The sequence below is a fragment of the Coturnix japonica genome, chromosome 3 (assembly GCF_001577835.2).
Source record: "Coturnix japonica isolate 7356 chromosome 3, Coturnix japonica 2.1, whole genome shotgun sequence".
Lineage (NCBI taxonomy): Eukaryota > Metazoa > Chordata > Aves > Galliformes > Phasianidae > Coturnix > Coturnix japonica.
Window position 1 is genome coordinate 96,481,932 of NC_029518.1, and position 20,161 is coordinate 96,502,092.

Here is a 20,161-nt window from a genome sequence, read left to right on the forward strand (position 1 = left end):
TGGAGAGGAATGCGGAGCTGTGATTCAGCTTTGTGTTTCGGGAGGGCAGGCAGTGAGGGTGAAGCCTCGTTCTTCTGCTGTGACTGGGAGAAATGGGTGAGTCGTTCCTCATTTTTCTCTCTTGTGACATAAGCCTGGTGTGCATCAGAGCAGTTGGTTAGAACAGCCCTCTGAATGCCATTTGTCCACCACGGGCAGGCGCTGAAATTGATTGCTTTGGGTTAAGGATGCTTCAGACTAGTTAACTTTCTTTTTCAACAGAACAAAAATCACCACTCACAGAGACAGAAGGGATCTAAGGGGCTGAATTTGTCAAGGGAAGAATTAAATACTCGCTACTGTCCCAGGCAGGATGAAGTCAGTTCGATGCGATTCTGTTTTTCTCTCAAATTAAGTGCTGCATCCAAATTATTCATCAGCAGCACCCTCCATTAATCACAAATTCCAGCTCATCTCAGCAGCCAGCAGAAGCAGAAGGTCTTTTTTCTGTGCTTGTTAAATACAGCGTAGTAGCTGCTACTATTACAGCTTCTGGGAAGATGCTGGGGAAATAAATGCCCAGGTCTGTTTATCACAGAGAATAATGAAGGCGCTCCGGATGCCTGTCACCGAGCAGTTATCTACGGGCAGCCAACATGCAGATGGGGCAGCTTGAGAGATGCATCATCTAAAGAGGGCATGGGAGCGGGTTGGATTAGGTGTCTCATCTCAGCAGGGGCTGCAGATGAGATAAGGAGAAGCAGATCTGCCAACCCATGCGTGAGGCTGGGGCAGGAGGGAGCGATGAGCCGGAGCTGATTCTCCAGCATCTGCTGTTGGGATCTGCTTTGCAAAGTGCCCGTCCCTGCATGATTCTGATTCATCAGCTAGAAATGCTGCCTGAGCAGAGGGCCCAGGTGAGCAGCTGAATGTCATAGAATCACAGAGTGGCCTGGGTTGAAAAGGACCACAATTTCTTTGGGATGGATTGGTAAGAGCGAAGCATTGAAGCTTGTGTGCGGTGTGAGCCAGGCGTGTGGTACTGAACCTGGAAATAGAGCTTTGCAGTGGCAGTTAGCTGTGGACGTGTCCTAACCTACCTCAGGAACAAAGCCCACCCTTGCTGCTTCATGCATTGGAGGATAAAGGCTATTTCCTACTGAGAAAACCAGTGTTTGTGGCAGCCTCATCAAGCAGTCGTACCTCTGGTGCTCAGTTCATGTTCTTAGATAAGCTACCTTGTTCCTCCTTTCTCCTCCCCAACTTTGAATACATTTCTCTTTTGTTCCTCTAAATAGCTGCTGCCTTCTCAAAGGAGCCCGCGTCTGTAGCGCGCAGAACACAACCAGTGTATTTGCATTCTGTTTGCAAAGCATGATACAGGTACTTGCAGCCAAAATGTAAAGACACCCACGTGCCCTGGCTGATGTTGTGCAGGAACATCGTCAAGAGTTGGATGTGAAAAGGTAATGAGCCTGCACAGTTCGATCTGTCAGTCCCTGTTGTTCTTTCAGGATTCTTCATACACTCTTAATTGATTTTGCTGAGGCTTTTTGAAGTCGGAAGCAGTGCTTTTCTCCCTTTAAGCTCTCCTTTATTCTCGCAGAGCTGCAGGATCAGAGAATTTAGATTAAATTGGTTTTAAATGGAAACAATGTGCAGTCTGTGGCATTATTCACACCTCCTAGCAGCCCCACTGCCCTGCAGGCCAGGCCAGAGGGAGGTGAAAGCCTCCGTTCAGGCACGTACTGGTGTGGTAGCAACAGGACATGGGTTTAGTACCCACAACCTGTCAGTGTTTTCCCTCTTGCATCTTTTAAATCAGCGAGACAGCAGTTTTCCTACTGGGTTTGTAGATGCCGCACATAAGCCGAGCTATGATATAGATTCCAGCCCTGTATAACAGGTGATACAGATACCCCACGCTGGGATCAGGACCTGGTTTCATGCCCTTGCCACCTCCTCTTTACAACCTCCCCTCATCCCAGCAAACCTAGAGAAGCTGCCAACACAGACAGCAGCAGGATTTACTTCAAGCAAATAAACCCACGGGAAACAAATCCCTCCAACTACTCTGCTACACGCAGTGATGGGGGGGGGGTTGAAGTCCCAGTGTGAGGGAAGAAGAACCTTGAAGTACCTTGGGACCTTGAATTTCCCCAGCCAGGAGCAGATCTGAAGGGGCTGTGGGAGGCATTGAGCCCTCATAGGGCTGCAGATGGAGCTGGGACCTGGCTCTGGCACCCAGGAAACATCAATGGGTGCTACAACACCTGCTAGATCTCGCCCTGAGCAAACCCACATCCCTGAGACATGGCAGGGCAGACAGGCAGCAGCATCAATAAATCGATGGCAGAGCACTTCCTCCGCCTGGGAAAGGGCTCGAGGAGCCCAAGGACTTTGTGCTGCTGCTTACCTCAGGTCTGCCTTTGTTTTTGATGTTGTTGTTTTTTTCAAACCACTTGCTTCCTATTCTCATTAAACAGAGCTGACTGTGACTGCTGTATGTTAAATCGAGCTCCTTTCTGTCTCCTGCTCCTCTTCATTCCGTTTTCTTTCCTTGCAGAGTCGTGGCAGATTCCCTGAGCCCTTGGCACGACGCTTATTGCACCAAAGGCAGGAGGCAGCCCCTCCTGCTGCCACACCAAGGATGCCAGCAAAGAACAAGTGCTAAGGTGGCAAGAAGGCATCGCTCCTTGGGCACAGGTCAGGTGCTGCCCTGCATCACTGCTTGTACTGCACTCAGTGCCTGCTGCTTTTAGGGCAGGAGACTTCCCTCTGCCTTCTGGCCTGGGGTATTTTCTGGGTTATTTGTTTTTTTTTCCTATTTGTTTCCAGTTCACTTTTTTTTCTTACTGGATAGAGCTGCTGGGGTTCCAGGAAGCAGTGCAGTTAAGTGTGGCTTTGGGTGACCAGCTGGACACAGGAGGTGCCAACTTGAAGCCAAAAATGGATATGCTTCGTTTTCCCCCGAGCTGAATAACATTTGTTTTGCTAAATTCAACCCTTTCAAACATAGATGGGCCTGCTGGATGTATAGATTGCCTTTAATGTGAATGACTGCAGAGCAGCTCAGCTGCCTTCCTATGCTCATCTCCTTTAGACATGGTGCTTTGTTTCATAGAGTCACTGAATGGTTGGGTTGGAAGGGACCTTAAAGCCACTCCAGCCCTAACTGTGGGCTTACAACTGTGGGCTATGTGCCCCTCATCAGTTCAGGCTGCCCAGGGACCCATCCATGGCCTTGAGCACCTCCAGGGGTGGGGGACATGCTTTGCTGTAGTGATGCCTGTGGGGTCCTTCAGGCTGGGGCTGGGCACTGGAGCAGTGCAGGGCAGCAGCAGCCGGGTGGCTCAGTGTGATGGTGACAGAGGAAGCAAGCAGAGGGGCCCGGAGCTGCTGCAGAAATGCAGGCACATCCCTGCCTGTCCCCGTGCTGCTCATACAGAGCTCGCTCACAGCAGGGGCAAAAGCTGGGGGCAGCAGGAAAGGAACCCACTGTGCAGCCCTTGTGCAAAGAGGTGCACTTAGCAGGCACTTGTGAAGCGCTCCAGCGCTACCAAGGAAGGGCAGGAGGTAATTTTCAAGCAACGAAGAAAGGCATATAAATAGAAGCAAGAGAAATATTGAAGCTGGCAGGGCCGCTTTGCAGATCAGAAAGCAGAGAGCTGCAGTCAGGGAAGCAGTGCGGACACCCCAGGCCATGATTGCTGCTCCAGCAGCAACATTAACAATTTGCTTTCCTTATGGCTCGCTTGCTTTCCCCCTCGGCTGTGATGGCTGCAGGTGGGGAGGTACAGCCCTTCATGGTGCTTCTTGGACAGCACCAGCCTGGAAACCCTCGTACCTGACCTGGGCTGTGATGGGTTGATGTGATTTTGCCCTTCAATATGCAAAAATCCAACTCAGAGCCCTCCTACCCTGGGCTGCCTTGCTACAGCCATGGGAGCAGACACTGCCCTTTGGTTTTACAAGCAAATCCCATTTTCTTGACCTTGCTCAACTTATGGCTGGTTTGCTTAAGCTTCTGTTTGCTTAACCTAATGCTTTTGCCTCTAACTTTAGAGGGAGAAGAACCTGCAGGTTGTCCACCCCACTCACCTCAGTGTGTTTTGTTTCCTTCAGGCATCCCTGCGCTCTTACACTGAGTCCCATGCAGAAGGTGCTGTGCTGGGCCACCACAGGACGATGCAGGGCTGCCCATGAAATCACCTGCAGCAAAGTGTGACTGCTCCAGGCTTTGAAAGCAACTCTCCCTTTTGCAATTAACTGCAGGATGCAATTAGTTGATTTCTTCCCCCATGGAAGGAGCTAAAGAGATGCAATGACCCAACATCTCAAGGTAGTGCAAAAGATGTTTGGGCCAACTCAAAGAATCCTCATTGGAGGGGGATGGGGAGGCTCTGCCACCTTTGGGTGCTGCTCCCTGCTCTCTGCCTTGTCCCCATGCACTGAGCACTGCTCAGCACAGCCATCGTTAAGCGCCGGTTTTATTGCACAGTGCTGCTGTCTGCCAGCAAAGACCTGATGCGTCGTTCTATCAGTGCATGCTTATTAAATTTACAATTCATAATCAAAATCTTACGACATTGTTTTGCAGAAAAAGGCCTTTGTGAGGGCTTGCTTCTTTTAATACCAACATAAAGGCTTCAAATGGTGCAATGCGTGTCGGAGCAGCCTTCAATCTCCTCCGAGCCCTCCGGCGCTGAAGCCCACATGACAGGCAGGCAGCAAAGTGCAAATTACAGGTCCCAAACAGCTGCACTTCACCTCAATGTGTGAAATTTGTCACCAGACAGCACTAATGCCTTGGAGGGAATGGCCTGGCTGAAAACATAAGCACAGACGGTTCTTTGCAATGAGGTTGGTGGCAACAGCTCAGCACTGCTGAGCCCCACTCGGTGCCCACAGACCCAGTGCACACCCCCAGGCACGTCCTGGCTTTGTCAGAGGGCTGAGCTTTCAGATTCCAAGTGCTGGGCTTTGCTTAATGAGAGATGAAGGCAGGTGGAGTTGAGCACGTCAGTGTGATTCAGTGTGCATGGCAGCACCAGAACAGCCCCGTTCTGTGGAGAACGTGGAGGATTCAGCACAGAAATCGCAGTGCATCCATTTTAATCTCCTGTGCTTTGTGGTGGCAGAAACTTAATGTGCCCCAGTTACCGGTGGCACCTTTCATCACCTTCTGATGAATTAATCCTGTCCCAAAGCAGCTTAAGGGAGAACACGGGGTGCTGGACACCTTGCCCTGAGCAAAGCTTCTGCCCATTCTTGTGCCCAGAGCACTGAGTTACAGGATGGAGGAACAGAACATCGAGTGTGGAAATGAAGAGACCTCAAGTGAAGCCAATGGAGGCTGGTTACAGTGCAGGAGTACACCATGTGCAAAGAGAAGAGGGAGACCAGAGGTGCACAGTGACAGGTCACAGGGCAGTGGCACAGCTGTCAAAGTACCAACCTCTTGTAAGCTACTGTCTCCACCTTTTCACCATACAAGAGGTCAAATACTGAAATAGGGACCTAGATGTTGTAGGCTTCCTACCACAGAGGTATGTAAGCATTGGCTGGACAGGATGCTGAACCTGCTTTAAGGGGCTGGAGCCTCAGAGACATGAATGTGACTGTGTCCCCACCAGCAAGGTGGGCAATGGCTTCCAGCCCCTGATAGAATGATCACAGTGCACTGCTTGGGATGGACAAAAAGCAGCCATGGCAGTGTAAATAAGTAAGTAGGCAAAGAACAAGGATTCCTTTATGTTGCAAAATAACCCACGCCATTTCAATGCATAGTAAAAGCCCAACAGCAGCATCCTAGAAATAACAGGTGCTTTTCCACACTAGACTCCCTTACAGGGCGCCCTTCAGTTCACCTGTGATTCACTCCCATATTGCAACGCAGCAAAGCCAGCCCTGGATGTGTGTGTGATGTCCTGGGGCAAAGCACACCTCAAGAGAGCCGTGCTCCCCATTTGCTGCCAAGGGCACAAACAAGTCCTTTGCAGCTGCCAGGTTTTGGTTTTCAGCTTCCAGCCACCGCCGTGATCTTTTCTCATGGGTCAGCCACGTCCTCTCCTTGCAGCAGGTGAGGTGAGGACCTGCTGGGCTCACTGCAGCCTTTTCACCATATACGGCCCCTCCAGCTCGTAGCCAATCTTCCTGTAGTAGTTCCTTGTGCCAACACCTGTGAGGAGAGCAACAAAGCTTTAATGCAGTGTTTTATCTGCCCTGTCCTCTGTGCTGAGAAAAGCTGCAAGGGAGAGAAGAAGGGAACGGCAGTGAACCACATCTGGGAGCTCAGATGAAAACCAAAGGTGGGCTCCCAGGAGCAGGCAGTTCAGCTGCAGGCACCTCTACCAGGAACTGAAGGGCCCTAGAGCCCAGCAGGCTGTGTCCCAGAGCTCCTAGAAATGAGCTCAGCTCCACTCCAGCTCGACAAGTGGGCTCTGCAGCCGCAATCCAATTTCCTCATTGAATGGAGGCTCTGTGTGTGCCTCTGGTCCTCATCTTCCTCTCCTAATGAACCCCGCTGCATCCTGCAGCAGGACAAGTCTGTGCCGGCAGCCTCCCCCCCTCACCTTATCTAATTACTCACATATGCAGACATTAGTCATCAGCAGAGGAAGGACTCAGCATCATGGCACTGCTGTCCCTGCAGCTGGTAGGCAGGGATAGGACAGACGCTGTAGCCCTCTCCTCTCCTTCCCCACGGCAGGGGGTGGGACCGGCTGATCTTTGAGGTCCCTTCCACCCTACGCCATTCTGTGCTTCTATGATTAATCTCAGAGCCTCCAGCCAGTTCCTGGAAACTGTGGCACTTGGAAATGGCTCTCCAGGAATGGCCGTGTCCCCACCACGCAGTGCCTGGCGTAACCCCTTCCTCTCTATGCACCTGCAGCCACCTCACCACCAGGAGCATGTTGGAGAGCTGTGATGCCTTCCCCAATGCACACTGCTGTGCTTACAAGGTCCTTGAGCACCACAGCTCCAGCCAAATCCTTCCTCCTGATCCTTACACTGGATATAAGGAGAAGGATTTTTATGCTAAGAATGGCTGAGGCATTGGCACAGGTTGCCCAAAGAGGTGTTGGATGTCCCTGCAGACAGCCAAGGTCAGGTTGGATGGGGCTCTGAGCACTGATGGAGCTGTGGGTGTCCCTGTTCAGTGCAGAGAGTGGGATGAGATGGCCTTTAAGGGTCCCTTCCAACTCAAAGAGACCTGGATTTCTGACCTGCAGCAAACCACCACCTGTATCAACAGCGTGCCCCCAAATCCCCAGGGCTCATTAGCAAAGACTGGGATGTGACATACAGAAGTTGGCAGGAAAACAGCAGAGCCTCCACCTGCAGCCCAGAACTCAGATGAAAGGATCAATGAAATCAAAGCCGAAGAAGAATCCTCTTAGAGCTAAAGACAACATAGGAATTTGGATTACGGTTTTAAAACCACTTCGATTAGAGTTGGTTAAACTGTCCCCTCTTTTATTCCCCCCCCCCCTCAAACTCTTGGGAAACGTGTGGATTTTAAAAGGAGGCAGCTGAGGTTGCAGTACAGCATCGCATGCTGCCTCCATTAATCTCAGAGCTATTAAGTGGCCCTAGTGAAGTGCCAGCTCCTCCTCGTTAGAGGGCAATGGGTTCGAGCCATTAACAAGACTGATGATGCAGTTGGCAGCCCCGTGCTCCTGGGGTCCCACGCGGTGCTGCCTCGTGAAGCACCTCTGTCGTCATCAAGCCATGCTCACAGCAAAACCTCCTGCACAGAATCACTGTCCTTCAACTGAACTAGAGAATGGTTGGGTTGGAGGGGACCTTACAACCCACCCACCCCCATCGTGGGCAGGGCTGCCACCCACCAGATCAGGCTGTCCAAGACCCCATCCAAACTAACCCTGGGCACCTCCAGGGGCATCCACAGCTTCAGAAAGATGGAAAGGAGCAGGCAGGAGGTGCCTCAATGAGATCTGTGCGAAGACTCCTTAGAGTCCAGCCTGGTGTGGCAGGAGCAGAGCAGCAGATGGGATCCCTTGGTGCTCAGCCCATGCATCTGCACTGTGCTGACTCTTGGTTCCCTGGGCTCCTCTTCCCCATTGCATGCTTGGTTTGAAGCTGGGCAAAGCTCAATCCAGACCTTGTTGTCTGGGCTGGATCTGCCACTGGAGCACAGCTTGTGGCTTAGTTTGCTCTGAAAGGAACTGTGCGGAAATGCAGCAAGAGCCCTGTGAACCAAAACGATGCGCAGCAATTGAGGATGAGCTCAGGATTCACTTCAGCTGCTCAGAACCCAAACAGCAACAAACCCAGCCTACAGAATTCACTGGGATGCTATCAATACAAAGGCGCTTCTCTGTAGTCAGAGAATATCAGGAAATCACAGCCACGGTGAAGGGAGGATGTTTTTCAATCAGTGTGACACAACTGGGAAAGAAATGGGGCGTTGAGACGTGGAATTAAAAGCAGGCTGACAGCCAGCAGCCACGCTGCCTTCACCCACGAGAGAAGCAGAACTCAGAAGGCAATGCTGAATGGAATGAAAGATTCGTGGGGCACGAATGACTGCCCATAAATCATGAAGGAATCATCTCCATTGTGAGATTATCACAAGTTTGTATGAACGCAAAGCCCAAACAATAGACAAAGAGCAGGGTCACGCTGCTGGCTTCTGTCAGGACAGCATCAGTGTGCAAGAAGAGAATGAGAGCTATCAAACTAACATGCCATCTCGTCTGCTGGAGAAACAATCCATAATGCTTAACAGTGCTGAAAGGAAGGCACCAGTTCTATTCCCAGTCATAGCATCATCATAGAATAACTTGGGTTGGGAGGGACCTCAAAGATCATCCAGTTCCAACCCTCCTGCTGCGGGCTAAGGTTGCCAACCAATAAATCAGGCAGCAGCTCAGGGCCCCATCCAACCTGGCCCCGAACAGCCCCAGGGATACCTTGCTGCTCTAATTTACAGCACGTGTACCCACAGCTCCAAGACACACCCCAGTGAAAAGCAGCATCGTTCCACAAGTACCACAAAAGAAATAACACACAGGAATGGAAGAGTACAGCCAGAAGCTGTCACAAGAAGCTTTTCGACTTTCAAAGCCATCATCAGCTGCTTTTTAAATGGGCCTCTAAATGTTAAACACTCCACACCAAACTTAGCAGTGAGTTCAGTTTGAACAACCTGGGAGCACAGGGGCTCAGATCACACCTGCTGGGCAGAACCCACGGCCAGCTGAGGCTTTTTGGAAGCATCCCTCACCGCAATCTTTGATGACACATCCTCTGGCACCGCCTGCCCGTTCATTTCACAGCCTTTTGTTCTCTCTTTTTGGTGATGGCTGAATAACGGCGAAACCTGATGATAAAACCCCCAAATCTTTTTACTGTAACGTTCAAACTGCAAAACAAAGTTAAAACCAACCAACCAACCGGAGGGTGGTGGAAGGTGACCGCGGTGTCAGGGTTAAACATTTCTGGCCCTGAAGGAGGATGGAGGAAATCAGCTTTCACTGCCCACATGCAGCCCCCTGCCCGTGACCTTTCTATGCAAAGCCCATAAATACACCCTTCTGACTCAGCTCTGCCACGCAGAAATATTGCAGTGCGGCGGCAGAGCCCGAGTATCCTCAAAGATTCCTTCACCATGGCTCACTGGGCACAGAACTAAGTGAAAATGAGATTGTTTTCAGGCTCATTAAAGAGCTACTAATAGTTCATAAAATTTCCATAGCAGAGACTTACCAACGAGGCACACGAGAGAATTATCTCTACACAGGCCTCCACATCTTTTGGCAACCACTGAAATCCACCCCAAAGCAGTCAGGGCATGCAGCATCTCACAGCTTCCTTCCCCCTCCATCCATATCTTAGAAGCAGTTACCGGAGCCCTGCATGCCACGCAGCATGAACCCACATCATATGAACCTTCCAAATTGCCTCCAACCACCCATGTGCCAACTGCAGTTCTGCTGGCAGTGAGAGCTCTGCCAAGTTTAATGGGACTGACTGCCTCGCTCTGTGCTTTGATTTGGGAGGAGAGAGCCCTGGGCTCACTGCATGGGCACCCAAATCGCTGTAGGATCTCTGTTGGGTAGGGACATTGTGGCACATGTGGGATCTCTGTTGAGTAGGGTTGTCCTTCAAGGGTGCTGATTATTGGTTCCTGAAGGCAATGAGGCAGGAAATGGTACTTGCTGAAGAGTCATGAACTTTATCCATATTAGCAGTGAATCCTAAGCCAGCCTCTGGGATTTGGGGCAGCCAAGGCTCTGAGAACCTCCCTTGTTCTCCAAGAATATCTCCTGTGGTCAGACTGATGCTGCCAGAGCATGAGGGGCATTCAAAGGCCACCATTCAGGGATCACAAAGCTCACATTTTAGAACTCTTAAGACATGAGGCTGGGTGACTTAGAGAGTGATATGAGTGCTGTGCAAGCCAACACAACCCCCTCCTTCCCTGTGGACATTGGTGGAGACTCGGGATTGCTTCTAAGAGAGAAGTTTTAGGTTTTCCTTCATACTTCTTGCATTGACCTCCACCAAACCCAAGAAGAAACTCGGTTGGCTGTAAGAAAATGCCTCATTGTGAAACCTGCTGCTGTTCAGTCTTGACTTCAAAGCATGGCCAGCATTTAATGACACTGGGCAGCCACCCAGCGACCATCCAGAGCCCAGCAAAGGGACTTCCTCACATTGATAGGACCTACTTAAATGAGGAAGGGCCCAACCCATGGTTTCAAATACCTCACAGAAGGGAAAGATGAGATGAGAGAACTTTTTCTTCTCTCTTGTGTACTGGATGCTAACCAAGAAAACCACATCGCGTCTCCAAAATGATACATGAGTTAAGAATGCACAGAACATCCATCCGTGGCCTCTGAGCAGTTTGCTTTGCATTTAGACTTTTCACAACGCTGGATTTTTATCTGCAGGGAAAACACGAGGCCGCCTCATGTGAATGGCCACCAACCAACTGCTGCGAATGGCAACAGTGGGGAAAGAGCAAAGGGTGTGAGATAACCACAACAACATCAGCACCAAGGGGATGGGAAAAAACCAGCACCAGGAACATCGCTGAGGAAACCTGTGCACTTCAGAGCAATCAGAAACGTTAATTTAAGAAGCCAATGAACAATCCTTACATCAATCCCTGCAGCAAAGATATATATGTATATATTTAGATTAGACAATTGGCAACTTATTTCTCAAAATCTCCTAAAGATCCAGGAGATAAAAACCTCTGGGAATAACAAGGAGGTGGGGGGTTGGAAATGTTACATGGCATCTCACAAATGTGATGCTCTCCATTTTCAGATTAACACAGAGAGGAAGCACAGCCATGCTCACTTCTTTAACAACAGCAGATTCTATTGAGAACTATTGAGAACTACTGATGCTCTGGCAGCCATTGGAAAACATGCTCAGAGAAATGCAAAGGGAAAATAGGAAGAGCTGTGAAGCTCTCTCCTGCAGAGCCATCCTTCCCATCCATTTCAGCAGCCTCTGGAGGGACGCAGCACAGGATGGGAGAGTTCAGCACTTTGTGACCTCCTCCTGCCGCAGCAACCACAAAGAGCTAATTAGCGTCGCAGTTAGACTTGTGATTTAGGTACATCTTTATGTACTTACATGATTATGCAAAGCACTTTGTAATCCTTTCTCTAGCCAGGGCTAAGTGATTAACATCACCAAACCCGCTAGCAGCAATTGTCCCCAGCCTGTGTTTAGTGTGTGTGCTGCTGCTTTAGGGGCTGGAGGAGAAACCCACACCTGAAAGCCTCTATTTCTTCCTTCCCGCACAGATTGCTTCCCAGCACTGTTAAATTGATGTTTTCACAACACCTCTGCCTAGCAGGGAGGTACTGCCATCGCCACGTCCCACAAGAAGAGCCGAGATCCCAGGCAGATGGGTAATTTGTCTGAGATCTCAAATCACAGCTGCCAAAGAAGCATTTTGAAGCCCGGGGTCCCCCTTCATCAGCTCCCCAACTCACTTCTCTGCTACGGAATCTGCTTTCAGATTGGAAATGGGATTATTCCTGAAGGCACAACCCAAAGCCCTGAGCATCCCCTGGCTCCTCCGCAGCCACATCCAGCCTCTGCCAGGAGAGCCCACGTCAGAAGGAACGTTGTGGATCTGACGCAAATGCAAAGAGATCAGCCCCTTTCTGACAAAGCTCCAGCTCATGGTCAGCTCTCCTGCTCGATAAACAGAACTGATGGGAGAAACACCTCCAGGTAACAAACAGGCAGACCTCTGTTCTCCACGTTACAGCCTGCTCCTCATGCACCACACCTTTAGTTTAATGGAAGCTGATTTAACTCTACAGTACCTTCACCTGGTTTAGGACCTGGCCCATTTGAAAAGCTCTCTTCTTTTGCATCCCCCAAATCCCCATGTTTAACTCCTGGAGGGACTGGACTTGGTCTTAGAGGTATCCACAAGGAAAAACTACAGCAAAAGCTTTCTGATATTACCAAATGGATCCCTCCTTTTTGTTCTTAAGGCCAAATCTCAAACCCAAGACTGTCACCAATTCTAAGAGGTAGAACTAAAGCACTGGTTTGGCAGCATCCAACTTCTGGGGTGCCTCTCAGCACATGGGAGATGCCCTGGTTATGGTTAGAGCTGCAGACTCACCATTTAAAAATCAGTTAAGAACCATCGTGGAGCTTCCAGATGGTGAGCTTCCATCTCACTGATCTCTTTATTGCAGAAGCAACGTTTCATTAATGACTACAAAGACCTGGCCCAGCCCAGCTGCACTGGCAGCATCTTCTGTCCACAGTCACCACGCCAGCACTGCCTTTACTGTGACAGATGAAGCCCAGAGCTCGTGCATCTCCTGACTTTAAGCCACATGCAATTAAATGTTTACATGCAAACCCTTCTCTTACACTTGAGCAAAGTTCTGCCACCGGTGCAACCACCAGGCCTTGACAGAGATGCAGAGAGTGAAATGTTTCTGCTGCTCAACCTCAAACTTGTCAAGTTCAAGGTCTGTGAGATGTTAGAGGCACCGGCTGTGTAATGACTTCAGGCTCCTTCCAGAGATGGTTGACTGAAATATTCAACCCATCTGGCGAAGTATTACTGAGAGACCAGGGATTTGGGATGACTCACCAAGCACTGGAGGAATTCACCATCAATTTTCTCTCCGAAGGCCTGGGAGGCTTTCAGAGCCGAGGATGAAGGCTTGGCAATCTCGACAGCGAGGCACCCAGTTATTAGCACTGCAGCCCACCTGTGCCCCCACCTTCCCCATGGAACCCCTAAGGAGCTCTCACCACATACAGCTGTCAAACTCTGCTCCCGTAGCTGCCCAGCTCAGGAAGGCAGGGGCTGAAATCAGCCTTTGCTCCTCAGCTCCCTCTTTGGCTCATCAGAGCCAGGAGGAGGATGTTGTACACAAATATCTCCATGCTGAGGAACAGCTAAAAGGTGGCGCAGAGCTGCAGCTGAATAGCTCAATCAGACACTGATGACATCTGGTGACTAAAACCGGTGGGAGAAAAGAGCAGAAAGCCCCACAGCCAGCAGGGATCCCTGCGATAAGCTCCTGTAAGCAACAGGCACACATAGCGGCAGTGGAGGCTCTGCCTGGCGGTTAACTGACGTGTTCTTCCTAAAAAGCACCAAGACCCTCCAAAACACACCACTTCTAATGAACAAGAAGCGAGAAACACCGGGAAAGGAAAAATCCATTATGATTGAACTTCATTCCTTAGGCACTTCTTGCAAATTCCCTGATACTGCTCCGAAAAGTTGGGGTGCTCGCGCAGACCCCAGGAGTACAGCGGGTGGACACCAGCCATGCTTCCACCTGTGCAGAGTGAGGAGTGTTCGTGTGACAGCTGATGAATGAATGAACACTGCTTCAGAACTGTGCAGCCCTCACCTGCTCTGCAGACACTAAGGGTGGTGAGGCACTGGCACAGGCTGCCCAGAGAGGTGGTGATGCCCCTGCAGACAGCCAAGGTCAGGCTGGATGGGCTCTGAGCACTGATGGAGCTGTGGGTGTCCCTGTTCAGTGCAAGGAGTGGGATCAGACAGCCTTTAAGGGTCACTTTCATCTAAATGATGCTATGGTTCCACAAAACACTGTCTGGCTTTGTTCTGAACAAAGCAGGCAGAGCTGGGCAGCTCGTGAGGGCTGTGTGCGTTTTGCTCTGGTTCTTCCCCATCTCAGCTCCTCTGCTGCTCCCATTAAGGACACCCGGCACCACCTGATCCCACACCGCCACCATTCAGAAATCCAGCCTGCCTTCCCCTCGCCACCTCCGGCCCCGGCGCACTCGGGCGTGAAACATTCCTGGCCTGTGTCCATGTTAATTTTCTACTTGACAGCACACAAATAGAAACCTGGTCTGGGGGAAAACTGATCATCTTGCCGCATAGTAATTAGCTTACGGCGGGGAGCGGCGGCGGTGCCAGACCTCCACGCCGCGATAAGGCTGCTACGTCACTGGGACCGAGCGGGGCTACGGAGCAATCTCCCTGCAGGGAAACATTAAAGAGCTGCTTCGGAAGCTGGGGTGTGCTGCTGCAGATTTGGCTGTGGTTCCAGACACCTCTCCCAGCCTAGGAGCAAATTATCAATGAGTTTTGCTTAAAGGCGACCGGAGACGGTGTAGGCACAGGTGACAAAATGCCTGCACTGAAAGGAGAAAGGAAAGGGTGGTTGTTAATGGAGCTCGGAGTGTTTGGTTTTAACAGGGTAAGCACCTGCGGTGGGGGAATTCAATCTCATCCCTCACCCCTCCCAAACAAGCATCTTCTGCACAGAGATAAGGAGACAATCCTGTTGGTACAAGCCAAGCCAGCCTGCTTTCCTGATGCCAGCATAAACAGATAACGCTGACAGACGTCACAGCAACCGCTGCAGTCGAAAAAGCTCTTCCGTGCAAGAGCATTGTATTTATAGAACTGGCTTTTAGCGTCGGAAAAAAGTCATTTACAGTCCTCACAACACATAACTGCTTTGTCTGTGCATTCCTGGCCCTTGCCCTTGGCCTCACCTATGGCACAGCAGCTTCCAGGTTCACCATGACAGGCACCTGCTGCAAGCTGAGTGCCCCAGCCAGCAAGACACCAGTCCCATAAGTATGAGATGGGAGCATTGTCTCCCTTCTTTTAGCAGCTGCTTTAGGATAGGTGGATGGAGACAGCTATAAGGAAGCTGTCATTTCTCTTCTGGGATTGAAAGGAATCCTCACCCATAGTCTCATCTTGGCATGTGAAACTTGGATTGCAGAGGTAAAACCAACAAGCCAAGTGCCATCACAGTTGAATGGCACCCAGCCCTGCCATGTCCAGGGCTGGGAGGGGGCAGTTACTTGTGCTGACACACAGCTGGTGCCTGCAGGGCTCTGCATGTGCCACTGCTGTGAAGTTCAGTGGCTGTCACACAGAGCAGATGGGTGTGAGTATGTTGAGGGCACAGAAAGGCAGTGCTGGATGGTATCATTAGTATTTTGAGATGATCCCACTGGAAAACCACATGTGTATCAGCACGTAGCCCTGAGGCTGGAGGGGACACATCCTTTAAAACAAAACAAAAAGCCCAAAGCATGCAGCAGTGTTACACCCACAGTCAAAGCAAGGTGCTATGGTGCCAGGGCAGGATGTGGGTTTGGCACTGCCCAGACCCTTCTCACAAAGAGGAGTGTGAGCTGAAGGGCTTGGCACGGAGATGATGGCAAAGAACAACAGCCCGGAGCCTGGAGGAGCGTGGCACAAAGCCAGGCTGCCCGCACAGCCTCTGACACATGGCTGTCTCTTTTCCTTTTAAAAGGAAGTGGGGAAACATTTCTGCTGCCTGTTTCGCAGCACAATGCGTAACTACTGTAAAGAGAAGAGTACCATCCTTGAAATGTTATTGTTCGGATGTTTCAAGTAGTTGTAAAGCACCAGCTTCAATCTGTCTGGTCATCGTTACTGTAAAAGGCAGCCTCCTAAACGAGAGGGTGACAACAGAGTCATCATGTTGGTGCTTAAAGGGAAAAGAAAGGACCTGTAATGGATGAATTTGTTCAAGCACATTGAGTCAAGAGCTGTACACTTCTACTGTTTAGAAGGGGGAGGACTCATAGTATGGCTTGGGTCAGAAGGGACCTCAAAGATCACCCAGTTCCAACCCCAGCTGTGGGCACTACAGCATGCTGCCAAGTCCCCATCCAACCTGGCCTTGGTCCCCTCCAGGTTTGCCCCTTGGAACTTCTGATTTGTTATGCACTGCTTTCCATGAGCTCACGGCTGGTGCTGTGTTAAAGAAATGGTGCAATTCCTTAAACATGAAATCTTCCTGAAACCAAAGCACTCAAGTGTAAAAAACTCCAGCCCAGCTGTTACAGAACCACAGAATGATTGAGGTTAGAAAAGATCTCTAAGATCAGTAAGTCCAACCCCAACCCATCCCCACCATACCCACTAACCCACATCTTACCTTGGGTCACTGGTGTGCACAACCTGTACGGTTGCTTACAGGATCATGGATCTGTGGGGCTACTTATGGGATGCAAGCAGCAAAGTCAAAATTAAGCTAACAGGAATGCTCAAGGAGACACCAGGAAAGCCTACAAAGAGGGCTGTTCTTCATCCACCTTGACTGAGTCTGAAGGATGACCTCTCCCAAGATCAAGATACAACATGAGGTGTTCCAATCAACAGCAGAAAGCTCACAGAAAAGGATGGGGAAGAGAAAGGGATGAGGAGAGAAGTTTATCAGCTGCTGCAGGCAGACAGACTGGCAAGGCAGGAAGTCCCTGGGGGCTATCAAATACAAAGGCACTCTCTGCAGCTCCAGAAGTCCTTGGGCAGAAAGCGGCTGGAGGGCAAGAAGATGTTATACCCCTACCCACTATTTCTTCCCTTCCCCTGACACCCAGCACTGCAGTATCACAGTGACACTCATGTGGCCAACTGCAAAGCCACAATCTGGAGCATATGTGCTGCAAATGGGACAGAGGAACAACAGGTACAAGGGCTGTGCTGTGCTTACACTGTGGGCTGGGAGGAACACAGATAACAACGGCTCGGTTTGCTTTATTGTTCTAAATCATCCCCTGAATGCTGGCTGTGGTTTCTGACCAAAAAAAAACCCGCAATGGTTGAGTCACTGCAATGCAACTGCTCTTCACTGACTCCCAAAGGAAAGTGCTGAGATCTACGGAGTGCAGAAGGGGAGATGGAGTCTCCACACTGAGCTCACCTGCATCCCACCTGCCACTTGGATGGTGGAACAGGAGCAGAAGGGATTGGAAGAGCAGCATCCTTCCAACAGGAGAGGAAATGCTGACTGCAGAACTCAAGCACCAAACTCAGAGCTCAGGCACTGACTGATGCCAGAAAGGGAGAAGTGACGACAAGCACAGTGAGCTCCCTAGCCCAGCCACTGGTCTCAAGCACCACGTTTGGATGTTTCCAGTGCCTGAAAGACTTGTGGGCATCAGAGAAGCAATGCTTTTACAAGTGTTTTAGTATAGTTTGTGAGGGTGCAGGGGGACACGATGACTTTTAGAGGGGAAGAAGATGTGCATTCAAAGCAGGTACAACTAGAAGGAAGAAGAAAATAAAAAAAACTAACACTGACAAAAAATATATATATATAACAACACAACAACAAAAGGCGAAGAAAACACACATGCAATTACAAATACCAGAAAATGGAAAAACAGACATTTCAGATCAGACCTCCCCAGAGCTCTGAATAATGGAGTGATGCCTCCAGGGTCTACCATTCAGCTACCAAAACCTGACACACTAATACACTACTCACATCAGAAGAGTAGAAAGGCACCACTCATGCAGAAAATTACCTTAAATGAGCAATGACTTCATGATAAACAAGCCACTGGCTTTTTTTCACTTTGCTCTTTGATTTAGGTGGTGGGGGGCACGAAGGAGCAGAGAGAGCAGCGTTGGCTCTGCCCCGCTATTGCAAAGATTGGATTCAGACACCACACTGCATCGCCAGCACCCAAAGCAATGACTTCTCTCATTCCCCATCACAACGGTACCATCGTTTCCCTCCGCGGTACCAGAACCCAAAGTGCCCTTCCTGCCTTGCGAACTCTCATCTTCCCTTACAAAAGCACTCATTGATTCCATAGTCAATTAAATGCGCTGCTCCCACCGGCCCTCTTCAAATGAAGTGATATTTAACGAGATGCTCTGTGAGGCAGCTGCTGTAGAGCCCAGCTTGCTCCGTGCATCATTCCCCGGTTCACTGCCTGCCATGGCTCCTGGGTTCCCAATGCTGGGGACCTCAGATTTTCCTTTGTTTGGAAGTAACCTTGCATGGTTTTTAAGCACTGCCGTAATAAGCGACGGCAACCCGCTTAAACCCTGCTGAGCCTTTTCCCCTTTCTGCCTGTAGATTAAACACCTCTAAGAGCAAAGAGACGCATTACGAGAAGACAGGTTCAGCTGAACCTGCTTATTCCAAGAACAACAGGGAGAACAAAATACTGTGGTAGGAGTCCGCTGGGAAGCACTGAAATTCATTCCTAGGAGTGCGAGCAAATGTACTCTGAAGGAGCAAAGGCACTGATGGCATTTGTTTGTACATGGTTTGCATGTAATTGAGAAAGAAAATCTAACCCTCATGAGCACTTTGCTCTTGACAAAGGAAGAAGTCCTCACCCTGCTCTGCTCAGAGCTGGCACCCCAGGCAGGATGGCCCCACTCCCCATCAGCCTCCAGCAGCAGAGTATGGCGTGCTGCAGAGAAGCCTTAAGGCACAAGCGACGCTTGCCTGAAGCAGCAGTTGGAGAGCTGGACAGTGAGCCCACATCAAAATTGGGTTATAACTATGAAACCCACAACTTGAGGAAATCTACACTCAAAGCTTTCACTGAAAACAAGCTTTAATCCCTTCACCTCTCACAGCCTTGAAAAGGAGGATTAGCAGCGGTGGGCGGTGCGGGAACGCTGCCGGTCAGAGAGGAAGATTCCCATGAAAGAAAACTATTTATTTTTAAATCCTTAAAGACTGCTCTTGCTCACAGTTCTGATTCAAGTCTATCTATACTGCTGTGCATTGCAAGTCACTTGTGTGGAAGTCACCTCTGTTTCTTCATGAGTCTGATTTCTAAATACATCCTGACTAATCCAAACTCACCGTGTGTGTTCTATTGATATTATTATCATTGTGATCGTTACCGTTGGGGTTTTGCAGGCTAGGGAATCGTTTGGGTTGAGAATGGGGAAAGGGGTGTTCAGGAAAGGGAGTACATAAAGAAGGTATCCCTACCCATTCAACTGGATGAGACTGGAGCAGGGAGGTGGTGGGGTCACCATCCCTGGAGGTGTTGCAGAGCCGTGGCGAGGTGGCACTGAGGGATGTGGGCAGATGGGTTCGGGTTGGGCTGGGTGATCTTAGAGGTCTTTTCCAATCTGAATGATTCTGTGATTCAAGGAAGGCACACAAGGAACAGACATATTCCATGTGTCTGCAAGCATACATAAAAACAGAAGAGCTTCCTATCAAACTACAGAGTGCCGGGGTTTGTGGCCATGCCCTTGCTTAAGGACAACAATATTCCTGTTCGTGCCTACACTGAAATCTCAGTTAAGTCACTGCTGGGTCTATTTTCAAAGTCGTTACATTACTAAAACTTCAAAGCTGAAGTTCACTAAGAACTACACAGCAGCCATTCCATAGCACCAATCCACCAGCATGGGTTTATCCTTGGCTTCTCCCAAACTCATCTGATTAATCTCTTTCCAAAGGCTAAAGCACGCAATCATCACAGAGCCAATTCATTACCATTCCCACGTTCCCACTTATCTCAGGCCACTTCTTCTCTTACTAACATCCATTGAGGTTGGCATTTCTAAGGATAACAGCGGCAGCAGAGCCGCTGGGAGTCCTGCTGAACCCCATCCATCCTCCTGCAGTGCTTCAGAGCTCCATCCTATGGCCCCCAGAGCACACCCTGTCAGTCGGCGAGCTCCAAGGCAGCCCAGGAATCAACATCCAGGACGAAGTATGGGACGCTGATTGCTTGAGTGATTTATTACATCCAGGGAGACCAGAGGGCTATTTACATGAGCAAATTAAGATACTTTAGAGTGCCATCAGATGTGCCCTGGAACTTTCCCTCTGATTTATACACCAGCTCGGTTCGTGTTTTTCCTTGCAGGTGAGTTTAACGCCGGTGTGATGCATCAGATTTACTTTTAGAA

At 49.9% G+C, this 20,161-nt stretch overlaps 1 protein-coding gene and 1 long non-coding RNA gene across 3 annotated transcripts in view; one reads left to right on the plus strand and one right to left on the minus strand.

Moving 5' to 3' along the window:
* The first annotated feature begins 876 nt into the window (after positions 1-876).
* On the plus strand, positions 877-4,637 carry LOC116653167. Of its 2 annotated transcripts, none has more exons than XR_004306593.1 (3): positions 877-1,445; positions 2,546-2,685; positions 4,105-4,637. It is a non-coding gene; the product is annotated as an uncharacterized LOC116653167 (long non-coding RNA). The 2 variants fall into 2 exon arrangements; XR_004306592.1 differs by lacking the exon at positions 877-1,445 and adding an exon at positions 2,192-2,400.
* Positions 4,638-5,672: 1,035 nt separating this feature from the next.
* The window catches only part of ELP3 (elongator acetyltransferase complex subunit 3), a 78,888-nt gene continuing 64,399 nt past the window's right edge, over positions 5,673-20,161 (minus strand). Inside the window, exon 15 of the mRNA XM_015859793.2 lies at positions 5,673-6,160. Within this exon, the coding sequence (XP_015715279.1) occupies positions 6,084-6,160 (77 nt within the window). The 3' untranslated portion in view covers positions 5,673-6,083. The remainder of the gene's footprint in view (positions 6,161-20,161) is intronic.